The sequence below is a fragment of the Oncorhynchus gorbuscha genome, linkage group LG01 (assembly GCF_021184085.1).
Source record: "Oncorhynchus gorbuscha isolate QuinsamMale2020 ecotype Even-year linkage group LG01, OgorEven_v1.0, whole genome shotgun sequence".
NCBI lineage: Eukaryota > Metazoa > Chordata > Actinopteri > Salmoniformes > Salmonidae > Oncorhynchus > Oncorhynchus gorbuscha.
In genome coordinates, this window is record NC_060173.1 from 2,811,315 (window position 1) to 2,830,198 (window position 18,884).

Below are 18,884 nucleotides of genomic sequence, written 5' to 3' on the forward strand. Positions count from 1 at the left end.
TAGTTGTTGCTGTGGTTGATGGGTTTTCTGTGGTGGTTGTTGTTGTTGTTGTTATTGGTGGAGTGGTTGTTGTGGGAGTTGTTGATTCTGGACCAGTTGTAATTTCCTCTGTTGTTTCACTTGTTGTGGAATATGTTGTTGTCTTAGATGTTGTTGTTGTTGTGGTGGTAGGTGCTGTTGATTCTGGACCAGTTGTAACTTCCTCTGTTACTATTGTTGTTATGGATGGAGTTGTTGACTTAGTTGTGGTTGTTGGAATTTCTGTTGTTGTTGGTGGACGTTCTGTTGTTGTTTGACTTTCTGTTGTTGTTCTTGTTGTTGGGGTAGTTGTTGTTGTTGGACTTTCTGTTGTTGTTGTTGTTGTTGGACTTTCTGTTGTTGTTGTTGTTGTTGGTGTAGTTGTTGTTTGACTTTCTGTTGTTGTTGTTGTTGTTGGGGTAGTTGTTGATGTTGTAATGGTTGTTGTGGGCCTTTCTAAGGTGGTAGTTGTCTCATTGCTACAAACATCAACACAACATCTGACTCTGATCTCGTAGTTGTAGCATATTGGTGGGATGCCTTGATCCTTGTTGCGGCATATCAGTCCAACTGAGGGATTGCATTCAACATTTTGACCTAGTTCGGCCAAAGGAACATAGATGTTGTCTTTGGCTCTGCATTCTACTTCCTTAGGTTTGCTACAAATATCAATACCAGATTTCCTTATATTTTCTATGGTTTCAAAATCTCCTCCTTCTGGCCCAACAGAGGGATAGTATTTGCTAATCCAGTCTGACCATTCACAGACAGTCTTGGTCAGGCAGTGTGGAGTAGTAGTGGGTGAAGTGGGTGTTGGTGATGTCGGGGTTGTTGTGGGGGTAGTAGAAGGGGTTGTTGTCAGAGTAATAGTTGTTGTGGTTGTTGTTGGTTCTGGACCAGTTGTAATTTCCTCTGTTGTTTCACTTGTTGTGGAATATTTTGTTGACAAAGTTGTTGTTGTTGATGTTGGATTTTCTGTTGTTGTTGTTGTTGTTGGGGTAGTTGTTGTTTGACTTTCTGTTGTTGTTGTTGTTGTTGGGGTAGTTGTTGATGTTGTAATGGTTGTTGTGGGCCTTTCTAAGGTGGTAGTTGTCTCATTGCTACAAACATCAACACAACATCTGACTCTGATCTCGTAGTTGTAGCATATTGGTGGGATGCCTTGATCCTTGTTGTGGCATATCAGTCCAACTGAGGGATTGCATTCAACATTTTGACCTAGTTCGGCCAAAGGAACATAGATGTTGTCTTTGGCTCTGCATTCTACTTCCTTAGGTTTGCTACAAATATTAATTCCAGATTTCCTTATATTTTCTATGGTTTCAAAATCTCCTCCTTCTGGTCCAACAGAGGGATAGTATTTGCTAATCCAGTCTGACCATTCACAGACAGTCTTGGTCAGGCAGTGTGGAGTAGTAGTGGGTGAAGTGGGTGTTGGTGAAGTAGGGGTTGTTGAGGGCGTAGTGGAAGGGCTTGTGGAGGTGGTAGGGGTTGCTGTAGGGGTAGTGGTAGGGGTTGTTGTGGGGGTAGTGGTAAGGGTTGTTGTGGGGGTAGCGGTAGGGGTTCTTGTTGTTGTTGGGGTAGTGGCAGGAGTTGAGAAAACAAATGTGGTCGGTGCTTGAGTGGATATCTGTGTTGTTGTAACACTTGGTGTAGTTGTTGGAGTTGGGGTGCTGGGACAGGGGTTCATAATCCGGACAATAGTTCCATTCTCTTTGCAGGTGGCAGTAATACAGGTCCCGTCACCGTCAGATGTGTGATATATGGTCGCTCCATAAGGGTATGTTCTGCCGTTGTAGAAACAATAACAAGCTGCAATAGGATCATCACAAGGAACACAAGTTATTATCATGTAATCACCTTGTCATGTTACCTTCTTGATAATAATGTAGGCTTATGTTTCAGTTATTATCATGTAATCATCTTGTCATGTTACTTCTTGATAATAATATAGGCTAATGTTTCAGTTATTATCATGTAATCATCTTGTCATGTTACTTCTTGGTAATAATGTAGGCTGATGTTTCATTTATTATCATGTAATCATCTTGTCATGTTACTTCTTGGTAATAATGTAGGCTGATGTTTCATTTATTATCATGTAATCATCTTGTCATGTTACTTCTTGGTAATAATGTAGGCTGATGTTTCATTTATTATCATGTAATCATCTTGTCATGTTACTTCTTGGTAATAATGTAGGCTGATGTTTCATTTATTATCATGTAATCATCTTGTCATGTTACTTCTTGGTAATAATGTAGGCTGATGTTTCATTTATTATCATGTAATCATCTTGTCATGTTACTTCTTGGTAATAATGTAGGCTGATGTTTCAGTTATTATCATGTAATCATCTTGTCATGTTACTTCTTGGTAATAATGTAGGCTAATGTTTCATTTATTATCATGTAATCATCTTGTCATGTTACTTCTTGGTAATAATGTAGGCTTATGTTTCAGTTATTATCATGTAATCATCTTGTCATGTTACTTCTTGGTAATAATGTAGGCTAATGTTTCAGTTATTATCATGTAATCATCTTGTCATGTTACTTCTTGGTAATAATGTAGGCTAATGTTTCAGTTATTATCATGTAATCATCTTGTCATGTTACTTCTTGGTAATAATATAGGCTGATGTTTCAGTCTGTAGTGGTTTTCCTTACCTTGGACCACATAGCTGCATCTGACCTCAGTTGATGAGCAACGACTTGAAAAAGAAAGAGGGAGGTTACAGTACCTTTCAAAGTCAAATAAAATATGAAGAGCTATTTATTATGAAGTACAAAACAATGTTACATGTTATATTCACAATAAGTAATTAACAGGTCAAATCACAATAAGATATTAACAGGTAAAATCACAATAAGGTATTAACAGGTCAAATCACAATCTTTGAAAATCATAATCAATTAAATAGTAGGTGGACTATTGACCTTGCCTTATCTGACCAGAGATACAGGTTACATTAAGGCTTATACCAACTGTATTAAATCCTATGTAATGTAAATACAGTATCTATGTATTTATCAAAATGTTGATCTGAAAACATACCATGTCTGACAGTTCTCCTTGGAAGGTATAACCTCTCCCTCGTTGTAATGAGTTCCATCTCCATCGTAGCAACCACAGTCCTTCTTACTGACACACTTCATGGTACTTTCTTCCAAATAAGGCTGGGCCGAAGGACATTTTGGATAGCAACCTTTAAGATATAAACAGTCAATTTAATCCAGGACACCTGCACAGATTAGATCATCCTCATGGTATCTAGTTCTAACACCAAAGCTGTAATGGATATGATATTTCAATATTGGTATTTAGTTTTCAGTATAGATGAACAAGGGAGGAGTTATTACATATTTTATACTGTACATTTGTTTAACAACTTGGAATGTAAATTGTCCAAATCAAACGGCCAAGCTGTTATGAAGGGCTCTTAGTTACCTTCCAGTGCAGGGATCTGACTGGAGCATGTTCCTGAGGGATTCTTGCAGGTCTTCATACAGGGGTATCCACACGGATTATAATGCCACTCACACTCACCAATAGGGTTGTAGAAATCACAGAACAGAGCTGGTGAAATAAAAACATGTCACATTTTAACTGAACCAGGGTTCTAAAAGAGGATTGATTGAAAAGTTACACATTGAAATCATAAATGTGTATTTTGTCCTGATAGCTAAACAATCCCACCTATCCATCAATCAATTGTCCCACTCAAAGCAAATGACTCACGGCAGATATCTGGTGTTCTCCACTTGATACAAGCCCCTGCCTCGTTACAGGCCTGGGCGTAGGCTGCTACAGCTGTACAGAAACATTCGCAGTCTCCCCCAGTGTCACAGGCACACGAGTCCCTCACACAGGCATCATGGAATGGCGTGGGGTCCACCTTTTAGGAAGATGCATTAAGCCATAATTTATTTATTCATGCATTGCTCAGCTTGTTGAAGAGACTACAGATTAACTATTGACGATGATATTTATTGGGTTGGATGGTCGACTTCATGTTTTTGTTATCTGTTTAGTACTACTTTTGTTGTTGTCTATTATGGTGACTGTGTGGACATTCACACGATTATTGACAAACCAATTTTATTGGAAATATTTTTCCAGAGTATAAGCTAAGGTTGTAATGGTTGTTGAAACTCTAAGACTATCGATACTGACAGAATAAGAACAACTCTTTGATACTAATTACTAGTCTGCAGCTAGGAATTCGGTATCATTGAATACGAAGACCGACAACTGCCGACACATCTAATCTATAACGAATGAATGTTACTCTGAACTATCCTTTCTAACCACTGCAGAGCGAGAGAGAGGGCGGACAAACTCTCCACAGAAACAAACTTTTCAACAGAGATCCTGACAACATACTGAGCGTAAATATATATATTGATTGCAATCATTCCTGAATGAGTGAGAGTTCAGGTGCAAAGGATTAGCATTTCAATTGTTATAATTATCAACCTTGTAGTGTCTCATCTCAGTCGACCCCCACTTCCCTTTTGTCCACCAAGCCGCGATGCCGGTTTAGCCCACTAGGGCACATTACACTGTCGTTTCCTTGTAACCATATCTACTGTTTGTTTGTGCATTTCTGTGAATTACTTAGTTTGTAAATAAATTATTTAAGACAATTGGTGTAATGATGACTCATAGAGAAGACTGGGTTCCTGCAGATAACCAACAATTTACAATGTTTGGAATGAGACTAACATGAGGTAAAGAATAATTAATTAATTTGAAGACTGATCAGATATAAAAATATCTGAAAGTTATATTAGGAAAATTATAACTTTGTAATCTGAATATTTTCCTTGGTGCCCCGACTTCCTAGTTAATTACAGTTACATGATTAATCAGTTTAATCGCGTAATAATAATTACAGAGAGATATTTGATAAATAAGTCTTCAGTTTTAATGATGCCAAAGAAACGACTCTATGGAAAGGGGAGACTCCTGTGAACAAGATGGTGATGGTAAGCCACACAAACGAATGGAAGTATGGAGGTTGTTTTTGTGGTAACTAAAACTAACTAAAAATAAGGGGTAAGTCGCTCTGGATAAGAGCGTCTGCTAAATGACTTAAATGTAAATGTAAATGGGTTAAAAAATTCCCCCCCCCCAATTTTTTTTTATTCCTGAGCTTTCTTAAATCTCCTAGATATACGACAGACACTTCAACATCTTATTCCTTATGATTTATTTTTGACTGTCTTTTTTGCCATTTATGAATGTGTTGTTAAGGTCTGTAGTAGTAAAGGCCAAATTCCATATTTTAAATGTTTTCTTTCGAAATATATATTTTTTAAACATAAAGGGGTCCTACAATTCAAAATGAAATATCTATTACTATTTTAAAACAATTCCATATGTAACCCCCCCTTCCCCCAACGGTGTAGACTTTTAACAGAAAATTACAATTTTCACCAAATGTAAATACCAATGAAGCCAAGATACACAAGTCATATCCTTTGTACAGACAGCTTGTTTTAACCTGCCGACTTAATGTATCTGCTGTACTGTCTATTGAATGTATCTGCTGTAGTCTCTATTGAATGTATCTGCTGTACTGTCTATTGAATGTATCTGCTGTACTGTCCATTGAATGTATCTGCTGTACTGTCCATTGAATGTATCTGCTGTACTGTCCATTGAATGTATCTGCTGTACTGTCTATTGAATGTTGGTGGTTGAAGATATCCCTCTAGTGGTGTGGGGGCTGTGCTTTGGCAAAGTGGGTGGGTTTATATCCTTCCTGTTTGGCCCTGTCCGGGGGTGTCCTCGGATGGGGCCACAGTGTCTCCTGTCCCCTCCTGTCTCAGCCTCCAGTATTTATGCTGCAGTAGTTTGTGTTGGGGGGCTAGGGTCAGTTTGTTATATCTGGAGTACTTCTCCTGTCCTATTCGGTGTCCTGTGTGAATCTAAGTGTGCGTTCTCTAATTCTCTCCTTCTTTCTTTCTCTCTCTCGGAGGACCTGAGCCCTAGGACCATGCCCCAGGACTACCTGACATGATGACTCCTTGCTGTCCCCAGTCCACCTGGCCATGCTGCTGCTCCAGTTTCAACTGTTCTGCCTTACTATTATTCGACCATGCTGGTCATTTATGAACATTTGAACATCTTGGCCATGTTCTGTTATAATCTCCACCCGGCACAGCCAGAAGAGGACGGGCCACCCCACATATGCTCTCTCTAATTCTCTCTTTCTTTCTCTCTCTCGGAGGACCTGAGCCCTAGGACCGTGCCCCAGGACTACCTGACATGATGAATAGTCTCTATTGAAGTATTTACTGTACTCTCTATTGAAGTATTTACTGTACTCTCTATTGAAGTATTTACTGTACTCTCTATTGAAGTATCTGCTGTACTCTCTATTGAAGTATTTACTGTACTCTCTATTGAAGTATCTGCTGTACTCTCTATTGAAGTATTTACTGTACTCTCTATTGAAGTATTTACTGTACTCTCTATTGAAGTATTTACTGTACTCTCTATTGAAGTATTTACTGTACTCTCTATTGAAGTATTTACTGTATATGTGTTTCTTTTTATCTTCGTTTATATCAACTACGTCGACTTCCTAACAACTTTGGGATTGAATCTACATTGAATAGTATCTGCTGTGTACTGTACCTGTGAGTGGCAGGCTGAGAAAACGTTACTGGTGATGATGCTGCAGCGTTTCAGAGACCAGGACTGCCTGTATGATCTTAAAGTGCATGGATTTTTTATGACATCAGCGTTGGGGCAACTGGGTGACACTTTCCAGCTGTTCCCAAACTCCAGAGCTTCAACAACCACTTCCTGGTTTCTGGACGTGAAGTCGTTCTTTCCATTACCATCATAGTTACCACACAGACCACACACTTGGCCCTGGAAGGAAATTAAACATTTAAAAATAATAACTTGAAGTAGATAATAAAACATCACATTGTTTTGTAAGCCAATGCAATTGCTAAACAAAGACACAGTGCCATCACTGGTTCAAAATGTCCTATTCTAGTCACTCACCTGGAAGGTAGAGCTGAGTTTGATGAACAGGCTATTCTTCTTGTCCCACATGAGGATCAGGCCATTTTCAGCCTCAACAACAACATAGAGACCGATAGAGTGGACCTGGTATGGTACGTCAACCACGTTCTCTTGTTTGATCACTTTTACAGATTCATCTGCAAGTATGATCTCATTGCTCTGAAAGACAGAAACAGAAAGTGTTCATTGCTTATGTAATACTAGCAGAGAGGTTTACACTGTGGTGGTGCTGGGTTTTACACTGTGGTGGTGCTGGATTGAACACTACCCAGGGTAACACTGTGGTGGTGCTGGGTTTTACACTGTGGTGGCGCTGGATTGAACACTACCCAGGGTAACAATGTGGTGGTGCTGGGTTTTACACTGTAGTGGTGCTGGATTGAACACTACCCAAGGTAACACTGTGGTGGTGCTGGGTTTTACACTGTGGTGGTGCTGGGTTTTACACTACCCAGGGTAACACTGTGGTGGTGCTGGGTTTTACACTGTGGTGGTGCTGGGTTTTACACTACCCAGGGTAACACTGTGGTGGTGCTGGGTTTTACACTATCCAGGGTTTTACACTGTGGTGGTGCTGGGTTTTACACTGTGGTGGTGCTGGGTTTTACACTACCCAGGGTTACACTGTGGTGGTGTTGGGTTTTACACAATCCAGTTTGTACACAGATAAAACATGATTTGAAATTCTACTGTACAAATACATAGCTAACACTAACCCTAATAAATAGCTAATCCGAACCCTAATACATAACTAACCTAACCCAAATACATAGCTAACACTAACCCTAATAAATTTTTATTTTTTTATTTTTTATTTTACCTTTATTTAACTAGGCAAGTCAGTTAAGAACAAATTCTTATTTACAATGACGGCCTAGGAACAGTGGGTTAACTGCCTGTTCAGGGGCAGAACGATAGATTTGTCAGCTCGGGGGTTTGAACTTGCAACCTTCCAGTTACTAGTCCAACGCTCTAACCACGAGGCTACCCTGCCGCCCCGTAACCCTAATACATAGCTAACCCTAACCCAAATCCATGTCTAACACTAACCAAAATACATAGCTAAACCAAATACATAGCTAACACTAACCCAAATGCATAGCTAAACCAAATACATAGAGAACCCTAACCCAAATACATAGCTAACACTAACCCAAATACATAGCTAACACTAACCCAAATACATAGCTAACACTAACCCAAATACATAGCTAACACTAACCCAAATACATAGCTAACCCTAACCCAAATCCATAGCTAACACTAACCCAAATACATAGCTAACACTAACCCAAATACATAGCTAACACTAACCCAAATACATAGCTAACCCTAACCCAAATCCATAGCTAACACTAACCCAAATCCATAGCTAACACTAACCCAAATACATAGCTAACACTAACCCAAATACATAGCTAACCCTAACCCAAATCCATAGCTAACACTAACCCAAATACATAGCTAACACTAACCCAAATCCATAGCTAACACTAACCCAAATACATAGCTAACACTAACCCAAATACATAGCTAACACTAACCCAAATACATAGCTAACACTAACCCAAATACATAGCTAAGCCTAACCCAAATCCATAGCTAACACTAACCCAAATACATAGCTAACACTAACCCAAATCCATAGCTAACACTAACCCAAATACATAGCTAACACTAACCCAAATACATAGCTAACACTAACCCAAATACATAGCTAACACTAACCCAAATACATAGCTAACACTAACCCAAATCCATAGCTAACACTAACCCAAATACATAGCTAACACTAACCCAAATACATAGCTAACACTAACCCAAATACATAGCTAACACTAACCCAAATACATAGCTAACAGTAACCCAAATCCATAGCTAACACTAACCCAAATACATAGCTAACACTAACCCAAATACATATCTAACACTAACACAAATACATAGCTAACACTAACCCAAATACATAGCTAATCCTAACGCTAATACATAGCTAAACCTAACCCAAATACATAGCTAATCCTAACGCTAATACATAGCTAAACCTAACCCTAATACATATCTAAACCTAACCCTAATACATAGCTAAACCTAACCCAAATACATAGCAAACACTAACCCAAATACATATCTAAACCTAACCCTAATACATAGCTAAACCTAACCCAAATACATAGCTAATCCTAACGCTAATACATAGCTAAACCTAACCCTAATACATATCTAAACCTAACCCTAATACATAGCTAAACCTAACCCAAATACATAGCAAACACTAACCCAAATACATATCTAAACCTAACCCTAATACATAGCTAAACCTAACCCAAATACATAGCTAATCCTAACGCTAATACATAGCTAATCTTAACCAAAATACATAACTAACCCTAAAGCTAATACATAGCTAACCCTAACCCAAATACATAGGGGTGATTTTTTATTTACATTTTATTTAACTGTTATTTTACAATGTAAGTTGACTGAGAACACGTTCTCATTTGCATCAACAACCTGGGGAATAGTTACAGGGGAGAGGAGTGGAATGAATGAGCCAATTGTAAACTGGGGATTATTAGGTGACCGTGATGGAATGAGGGCCAGATTGGGAATTTAGCCAGGACACCAGGGTTAACACCCCTACTCTTACGATAAATTCCATGGGATCTTTAATGACCTCAGAGAGTCAGGACACCCGTTTAACGTCCCATCCGAAAGACAGCACCCTACACAGGGCAGTGTCCATTGGGATTGGGATTTCTTTTTTTAGACCAGAGGGAAGAGTGCCTCCTACTGGCCCTCCATCACCACTTCCAGCAGCATTTAGTCTCCTATCCAGGAACTGACCAGGACCAACCCTGCTTAGCTTCAGAAGCAAGCCAACAGTGGTATGCAGGGATGTATGCTGCTGGCAGATTTTTGTGCTGCTATCAAATCTGACAGACAATAATTGTAAGCAGACACTCCGTCAGACAGCCTTGTCAATCTAGTGTGCTAACAAAACACATGGAGGCGACGAGGTAAGTGCATCCAGAGTTCAGCATGCAATTACACTCACAGCCACCGGTGTCGACATTGAGTCAAATGTCCAGACTTGTCTATCGTACCTTTAATGCATGTCTGAAGCCGTTTATGAACAGTAGTTCCTACCCCCAAGAAGAGCTTGATGGCCTTGGAACAGGTGGTGCCGGTGGTTCCACAGGGAATGTTCTCTGTGATCACTCTAAAGGTACCTTTTGGATTGTTGCTGCAGTAGTCCTGCAGGATGTTTTCAAATTCACAATCAGAAAACCTCTTAGTTATTATCATTACCTCATCTTAATCATAATGAGAAAATATATGCATCATACATAAAGTAGGGGATTTAATAAAAATACAAAGAAATTCATGAATGCAAATGATTATTGCCCTACCTGAGTAAGTATGTATTCACAATCTCCATTGAAAGTGAACCTTTTCTCATCAAAAGTGATGAAATGCCCATCTCCATATATGGCACACATCCCATCACACTGCTTATCGGTACACTGCCATTTTCTGCCTTCGCAAGTGCTACAATGATGCAAACATAATCACAGGGGAAGATTTTGGATGGATGTCATAAGGTGAATGCACCAATTTGTAAGTCGCTCTGGATAAGAGCGTCTGCTAAATGACTTAAATGTAATGTAAATGTAATTTTAGAGGGAAGGATTTGACATATCCAAGGAAGAAGAAGAAGAAGAAGAGGGATAGAAGTTGATTTTACCAGGTATTGCAGTCTACTTTGAGCACATGTCCAGGTTGGTAGTAGACTCCATTGTGAGAACAGGGACATAGGTCTTCCTTGATGCATCCTCCATTTCCATCAGACAGCAGACCATCAGGACATACACAGCCTGACACACACTCTGCACTGATCTATAACACAATGAATCAGGGAAGGACTGACATGAATTTAACTTGGACTTTATGTGCCTGAATGTCCCTCCTCCCACCAGGGTATAAGATGTGGACATTATGTGCCTGTTTGTCCCTCCACCCTCCAGAATATAAGATGTGGACATTATGTGCCTGAATGTCCCTCCACCCTCCAGGGTATAAGATGTGGACATTATGTGCCTGTTTGTCCCTCCACCCTCCAGGGTATAAGATGCGGACATTATGTGCCTGTTTGTCCCTCCACCCTCCAGGATATAAGATGGGGACATTATTTGTCAAATGGATCAATTGATCAAGTGTTTGAAAAGACACAAGGATGACTTTTAAAGATGATCTCCTTGATGTTCATGGAGATCAGGTTCTCAATAAACATTACAGTCTGCTCAAACAGAAACCCTATAAAAAGTCAATCTCATCGGAGGATATCGTTTGGATCCTGGGCCTAGCTTTGTCCAAGGTAAGAAATCCTTTGATTAATCTGTCACTGTGTTAACATAACATTGTCCTTTTTATTAAAATGTGTTGCAATATATGTTTTTATTAACGTGTTGTAAGACATGTTTTTATTAACGTGTTGTAAGACATGTTTTTATTAACGTGTTGTAAGACATGTTTTTATTAACGTGTTGTAAGACATGTTTTTATTAACGTGTTGTAAGACATGTTTTTATTAACGTGTTGTAAGACATGTTTTTATTAACGTGTTGTAAGACATGTTTTTATTAACGTGTTGTAAGACATATTTTTATTAACGTGTTGTAAGGCATGTTTTATTAACGTGTTGTAAGGAATGTTTTTATTAACGTGTTGTAAGACATGTTTTTATTAACGTGTTGTAAGGCATGTTTTATTAACGTGTTGTAAGACATGTTTTTATTAACGTGTTGTAAGACATGTTTTTATTAACGTGTTGTAAGGCATGTTTTATTAACGTGTCGTAAGACATGTTTTTATTAACGTGTTGTAAGACATGTTTTTATTAACGTGTTGTAAGACATGTTTTTATTAATGTGTTGTAAGGCATGTTTCATTAACGTGTTGTAAGACATGTTTTTATTAACGTGTTGTAAGGCATGTTTTATTAACGTGTTGTAAGACATGTTTTTATTAACGTGTTGTAAGACATGTTTTTATTAACGTGTTGTAAGGCATGTTTTTATTAACGTGTTGTAAGGCATGTTTTTATTAACGTGTTGTAAGACATGTGTTTATTAACGTGTTGTAAGGCATGTTTTTATTAACGTGTTGTAAGACATGTGTTTATTAACATGTTGTAAGGCATGTGTTTATTAATGTGTTGTAAGGCATGTTTTTATTAACGTGTTGTAAGGCATGTTTTTATTAACGTGTTGTAAGACATGTTTTTATTAACGTGTTGTAAGACATGTTTTTATTAACGTGTTGTAAGGCATGTTTTTATTAACGTGTTGTAAGACATGTGTTTATTAACGTGTTGTAAGGCATGTTTTTATTAACGTGTTGTAAGACATGTTTTTATTAACGTGTTGTAAGACATGTTTTTATTAACGTGTTGTAAGACATGTTTTTATTAACGTGTTGTAAGGCATGTTTTTATTAACGTGTTGTAATACATGTGTTTATTAACGTGTTGTAAGACATGTTTTTATTAACGTGTTGTAAGACATGTTTTTATTAACGTGTTGTAAGGCATGTTTTTATTAACGTGTTGTAAGACATGTTTTTATTAACGTGTTGTAAGGCATGTTTTTATTAACGTGTTGTAAGACATGTTTTTATTAACGTGTTGTAAGACATGTTTTTATTAACGTGTTGTAAGACATGTTTTTATTAACGTGTTGTAAGGCATGTTTTATTAACGTGTTGTAAGACATGTTTTTATTAACGTGTTGTAAGGCATGTTTTTATTAACGTGTTGTAAGGCATGTTTTTATTAACGTGTTGTAAGACATGTTTTTATTAACGTGTTGTAAGACATGTTTTTATTAACGTGTTGTAAGGCATGTTTTTATTAACGTGTTGTAAGACATGTGTTTATTAACGTGTTGTAAGGCATTTTTTTATTAACGTGTTGTAAGACATGTGTTTATTAACATGTTGTAAGGCATGTGTTTATTAATGTGTTGTAAGGCATGTTTTTATTAACGTGTTGTAAGGCATGTTTTTATTAACGTGTTGTAAGACATGTTTTTATTAACGTGTTGTAAGGCATGTTTTTATTAACGTGTTGTAAGGCATGTTTTATTAACTTGTTGTAAGGCATGTTTTTATTAACGTGTTGTAAAGCATGTTTTTATTAACGTGTTGTAAGGCATGTTTTTATTAACGTGTTGTAAGACTTGTTTTTATTAACGTGTTGTAAGACATGTTTTTATTAATGTGTTGTAAGGCATGTTTTTATTAATGTGTTGTCAGGCATGTTTTATTAACTTGCTGTAAGGCATGTTTTTATTAACGTGTTGTAAGGCATGTTTTATTAACGTGTTGTAAGACTTGTTTTTATTAATGTGTTGTCAGGCATGTTTTTATTAACGTGTTGTAAGGCATGTTTTTATTAACGTGTTGTAAGGCATGTTTTATTAACGTGTTGTAAGACATGTTTTTATTAACGTGTTGTAAGACATGTTTTTAATAACGTGTTGTAAGGCATGTTTTATTAACGTGTTGTAAGACATGTTTTTATTAACGTGTTGTAAGACATGTTTTTATTAACGTGTTGTAAGACATATTTTTATTAACGTGTTGTAAGGCATGTTTTATTAACGTGTTGTAAGGAATGTTTTTATTAACGTGTTGTAAGACATGTTTTTATTAACGTGTTGTAAGGCATGTTTTATTAACGTGTTGTAAGACATGTTTTTATTAACGTGTTGTAAGGCATGTTTTTATTAACGTGTTGTAAGGCATGTTTTTATTAACGTGTTGTAAGGCATGTTTTATTAACGTGTTGTAAGACATGTTTTTATTAACGTGTTGTAAGGCATGTTTTTATTAACGTGTTGTAAGACATGTGTTTATTAACGTGTTGTAAGGCATTTTTTTATTAACGTGTTGTAAGACATGTGTTTATTAACATGTTGTAAGGCATGTGTTTATTAATGTGTTGTAAGGCATGTTTTTATTAACGTGTTGTAAGGCATGTTTTTATTAACGTGTTGTAAGACATGTTTTTATTAACGTGTTGTAAGGCATGTTTTTATTAACGTGTTGTAAGGCATGTTTTATTAACTTGTTGTAAGGCATGTTTTTATTAACGTGTTGTAAAGCATGTTTTTATTAACGTGTTGTAAGGCATGTTTTTATTAACGTGTTGTAAGACTTGTTTTTATTAACGTGTTGTAAGACATGTTTTTATTAATGTGTTGTAAGGCATGTTTTTATTAATGTGTTGTCAGGCATGTTTTATTAACTTGCTGTAAGGCATGTTTTTATTAACGTGTTGTAAGGCATGTTTTATTAACGTGTTGTAAGACTTGTTTTTATTAATGTGTTGTCAGGCATGTTTTTATTAACGTGTTGTAAGGCATGTTCTTATTAATGTGTTGTCAGGCATGTTTTATTAACTTGTTGTAAGACATGTTTTTATTAACGTGTTGTAAGACATGTTTTTATTAACGTGTTGTAAGGCATGTTTTTATTAACGTGTTGTAAGACATGTTTTTATTAACGTGTTGTAAGGCATGTTTTATTAACGTGTTGTAAGACATGTTTTTATTAACGTGTTGTAAGACATGTTTTTATTAACGTGTTGTAAGACATATTTTTATTAACGTGTTGTAAGGCATGTTTTATTAACGTGTTGTAAGGAATGTTTTTATTAACGTGTTGTAAGACATGTTTTTATTAACGTGTTGTAAGGCATGTTTTATTAACGTGTTGTAAGACATGTTTTTATTAACGTGTTGTAAGACATGTTTTTATTAACGTGTTGTAAGGCATGTTTTATTAACGTGTCGTAAGACATGTTTTTATTAATGTGTTGTAAGGCATGTTTCATTAACGTGTTGTAAGACATGTTTTTATTAACGTGTTGTAAGGCATGTTTTATTAACGTGTTGTAAGACATGTTTTTATTAACGTGTTGTAAGACATGTTTTTATTAACGTGTTGTAAGGCATGTTTTTATTAACGTGTTGTAAGACATGTTTTTATTAACGTGTTGTAAGACATGTTTTTATTAACGTGTTGTAAGGCATGTTTTTATTAACGTGTTGTAAGACATGTGTTTATTAACGTGTTGTAAGGCATGTTTTTATTAACGTGTTGTAAGACATGTGTTTATTAACATGTTGTAAGGCATGTGTTTATTAATGTGTTGTAAGGCATGTTTTTATTAACGTGTTGTAAGGCATGTTTTTATTAACGTGTTGTAAGACATGTTTTTATTAACGTGTTGTAAGACATGTTTTTATTAACGTGTTGTAAGGCATGTTTTTATTAACGTGTTGTAAGACATGTGTTTATTAACGTGTTGTAAGGCATGTTTTTATTAACGTGTTGTAAGACATGTGTTTATTAACATGTTGTAAGGCATGTGTTTATTAATGTGTTGTAAGGCATGTTTTTATTAACGTGTTGTAAGGCATGTTTTTATTAACGTGTTGTAAGACATGTTTTTATTAACGTGTTGTAAGGCATGTTTTTATTAACGTGTTGTAAGGCATGTTTTATTAATGTGTTGTCAGGCATGTTTTTATTAACGTGTTGTAAAGCATGTTTTTATTAACGTGTTGTAAGGCATGTTTTTATTAACGTGTTGTAAGACTTGTTTTATTAACGTGTTGTAAGACATGTTTTTATTAATGTGTTGTAAGGCATGTTTTTATTAATGTGTTGTCAGGCATGTTTTATTAACTTGCTGTAAGGCATGTTTTTATTAACGTGTTGTAAGGCATGTTTTATTAACGTGTTGTAAGACTTGTTTTTATTAATGTGTTGTCAGGCATGTTTTTATTAACGTGTTGTAAGGCATGTTCTTATTAATGTGTTGTCAGGCATGTTTTATTAACTTGTTGTAAGGCATGTTTTTATTAACGTGTTGTAAAGCATGTTTTTATTATCGTGTTGTAAGGCATGTTTTTATTAACGTGTTGTAAGACTTGTTTTTATTAACGTGTTGTAAGACATGTTTTTATTAATGTGTTGTAAGGCATGTTTTTATTAATGTGTTGTCAGGCATGTTTTATTAACTTGTTGTTAGGCATGTTTTTATTAACGTTTTGTAAGGCATGTTTTATTAACGTGTTGTAAGACTTGTTTTTATTAATGTGTTGTCAGGCATGTTTTTATTAACGTGTTGTAAGGCATGTTCTTATTAATGTGTTGTCAGGCATGTTTTATTAACTTGTTGTAAGGCATGTTTTTATTAACGTGTTGTAAAGCATGTTTTTATTAACGTGTTGTAAGACATGTTTTTATTAACGTGTTGTAAGGCATGTTTTATTAACGTGTTGTAAGGAATGTTTTTATTAACGTGTTGTAAGACATGTTTTTATTAACGTGTTGTAAGGCATGTTTTATTAACGTGTTGTAAGACATGTTTTTATTAACGTGTTGTAAGACATGTTTTTATTAACGTGTTGTAAGGCATGTTTTTATTAACGTGTTGTAAGACATGTTTTTATTAACGTGTTGTAAGACATGTTTTTATTAACGTGTTGTAAGGCATGTTTTTATTAACGTGTTGTAAGACATGTGTTTATTAACGTGTTGTAAGGCATGTTTTTATTAACGTGTTGTAAGACATGTGTTTATTAACATGTTGTAAGGCATGTGTTTATTAATGTGTTGTAAGGCATGTTTTTATTAACGTGTTGTAAGGCATGTTTTTATTAACGTGTTGTAAGACATGTTTTTATTAACGTGTTGTAAGACATGTTTTTATTAACGTGTTGTAAGGCATGTTTTTATTAACGTGTTGTAAGACATGTGTTTATTAACGTGTTGTAAGGCATGTTTTTATTAACGTGTTGTAAGACATGTGTTTATTAACATGTTGTAAGGCATGTGTTTATTAATGTGTTGTAAGGCATGTTTTTATTAACGTGTTGTAAGGCATGTTTTTATTAACGTGTTGTAAGACATGTTTTTATTAACGTGTTGTAAGGCATGTTTTTATTAACGTGTTGTAAGGCATGTTTTATTAATGTGTTGTCAGGCATGTTTTTATTAACGTGTTGTAAAGCATGTTTTTATTAACGTGTTGTAAGGCATGTTTTTATTAACGTGTTGTAAGACTTGTTTTATTAACGTGTTGTAAGACATGTTTTTATTAATGTGTTGTAAGGCATGTTTTTATTAATGTGTTGTCAGGCATGTTTTATTAACTTGCTGTAAGGCATGTTTTTATTAACGTGTTGTAAGGCATGTTTTATTAACGTGTTGTAAGACTTGTTTTTATTAATGTGTTGTCAGGCATGTTTTTATTAACGTGTTGTAAGGCATGTTCTTATTAATGTGTTGTCAGGCATGTTTTATTAACTTGTTGTAAGGCATGTTTTTATTAACGTGTTGTAAAGCATGTTTTTATTATCGTGTTGTAAGGCATGTTTTTATTAACGTGTTGTAAGACTTGTTTTTATTAACGTGTTGTAAGACATGTTTTTATTAATGTGTTGTAAGGCATGTTTTTATTAATGTGTTGTCAGGCATGTTTTATTAACTTGTTGTTAGGCATGTTTTTATTAACGTTTTGTAAGGCATGTTTTATTAACGTGTTGTAAGACTTGTTTTTATTAATGTGTTGTCAGGCATGTTTTTATTAACGTGTTGTAAGGCATGTTCTTATTAATGTGTTGTCAGGCATGTTTTATTAACTTGTTGTAAGGCATGTTTTTATTAACGTGTTGTAAAGCATGTTTTTATTAACGTGTTGTAAGACATGTTTTTATTAACGTGTTGTAAGGCATGTTTTATTAACGTGTTGTAAGACATGTTTTTATTAACGTGTTGTAAGACATGTTTTTATTAACGTGTTGTAAGACATATTTTTATTAACGTGTTGTAAGGCATGTTTTATTAACGTGTTGTAAGGAATGTTTTTATTAACGTGTTGTAAGACATGTTTTTATTAACGTGTTGTAAGGCATGTTTTATTAACGTGTTGTAAGACATGTTTTTATTAACGTGTTGTAAGACATGTTTTTATTAACGTGTTGTAAGGCATGTTTTATTAACGTGTCGTAAGACATGTTTTTATTAATGTGTTGTAAGGCATGTTTCATTAACGTGTTGTAAGACATGTTTTTATTAACGTGTTGTAAGGCATGTTTTATTAACGTGTTGTAAGACATGTTTTTATTAACGTGTTGTAAGACATGTTTTTATTAACGTGTTGTAAGGCATGTTTTTATTAACGTGTTGTAAGACATGTTTTTATTAACGTGTTGTAAGACATGTTTTTATTAACGTGTTGTAAGGCATGTTTTTATTAACGTGTTGTAAAGCATGTTTTTATTATCGTGTTGTAAGGCATGTTTTTATTAACGTGTTGTAAGACTTGTTTTTATTAACGTGTTGTAAGACATGTTTTTATTAATGTGTTGTAAGGCATGTTTTTATTAATGTGTTGTCAGGCATGTGTTTATTAATGTGTTGTAAGGCATGTTTTTATTAACGTGTTGTAAGGCATGTTTTTATTAACGTGTTGTAAGACATGTTTTTATTAACGTGTTGTAAGACATGTTTTTATTAACGTGTTGTAAGGCATGTTTTTATTAACGTGTTGTAAGACATGTGTTTATTAACGTGTTGTAAGGCATGTTTTTATTAACGTGTTGTAAGACATGTGTTTATTAACGTGTTGTAAGGCATGTGTTTATTAATGTGTTGTAAGGCATGTTTTTATTAACGTGTTGTAAGGCATGTTTTTATTAACGTGTTGTAAGACATGTTTTTATTAACGTGTTGTAAGGCATGTT

General features: G+C 35.4%; 1 protein-coding gene across 1 annotated transcript in view; it reads right to left on the bottom strand.

The window, feature by feature from the left end:
* Nucleotides 1-343: 343 nt before the first annotated feature.
* LOC124038261 (mucin-5AC-like) overlaps nt 344-18,884 on the bottom strand; it is a gene marked incomplete at its 3' end in the record, with an annotated part of 81,826 nt that continues 63,285 nt past the window's right edge. The window contains 10 exon segments of the mRNA XM_046353940.1: nt 344-1,830; nt 2,688-2,731; nt 3,076-3,226; nt 3,469-3,597; nt 3,760-3,916; nt 6,667-6,906; nt 7,045-7,224; nt 10,216-10,323; nt 10,479-10,617; nt 10,814-10,965. Coding sequence (XP_046209896.1) covers nt 344-1,830; nt 2,688-2,731; nt 3,076-3,226; nt 3,469-3,597; nt 3,760-3,916; nt 6,667-6,906; nt 7,045-7,224; nt 10,216-10,323; nt 10,479-10,617; nt 10,814-10,965 — 2,787 coding nt within the window.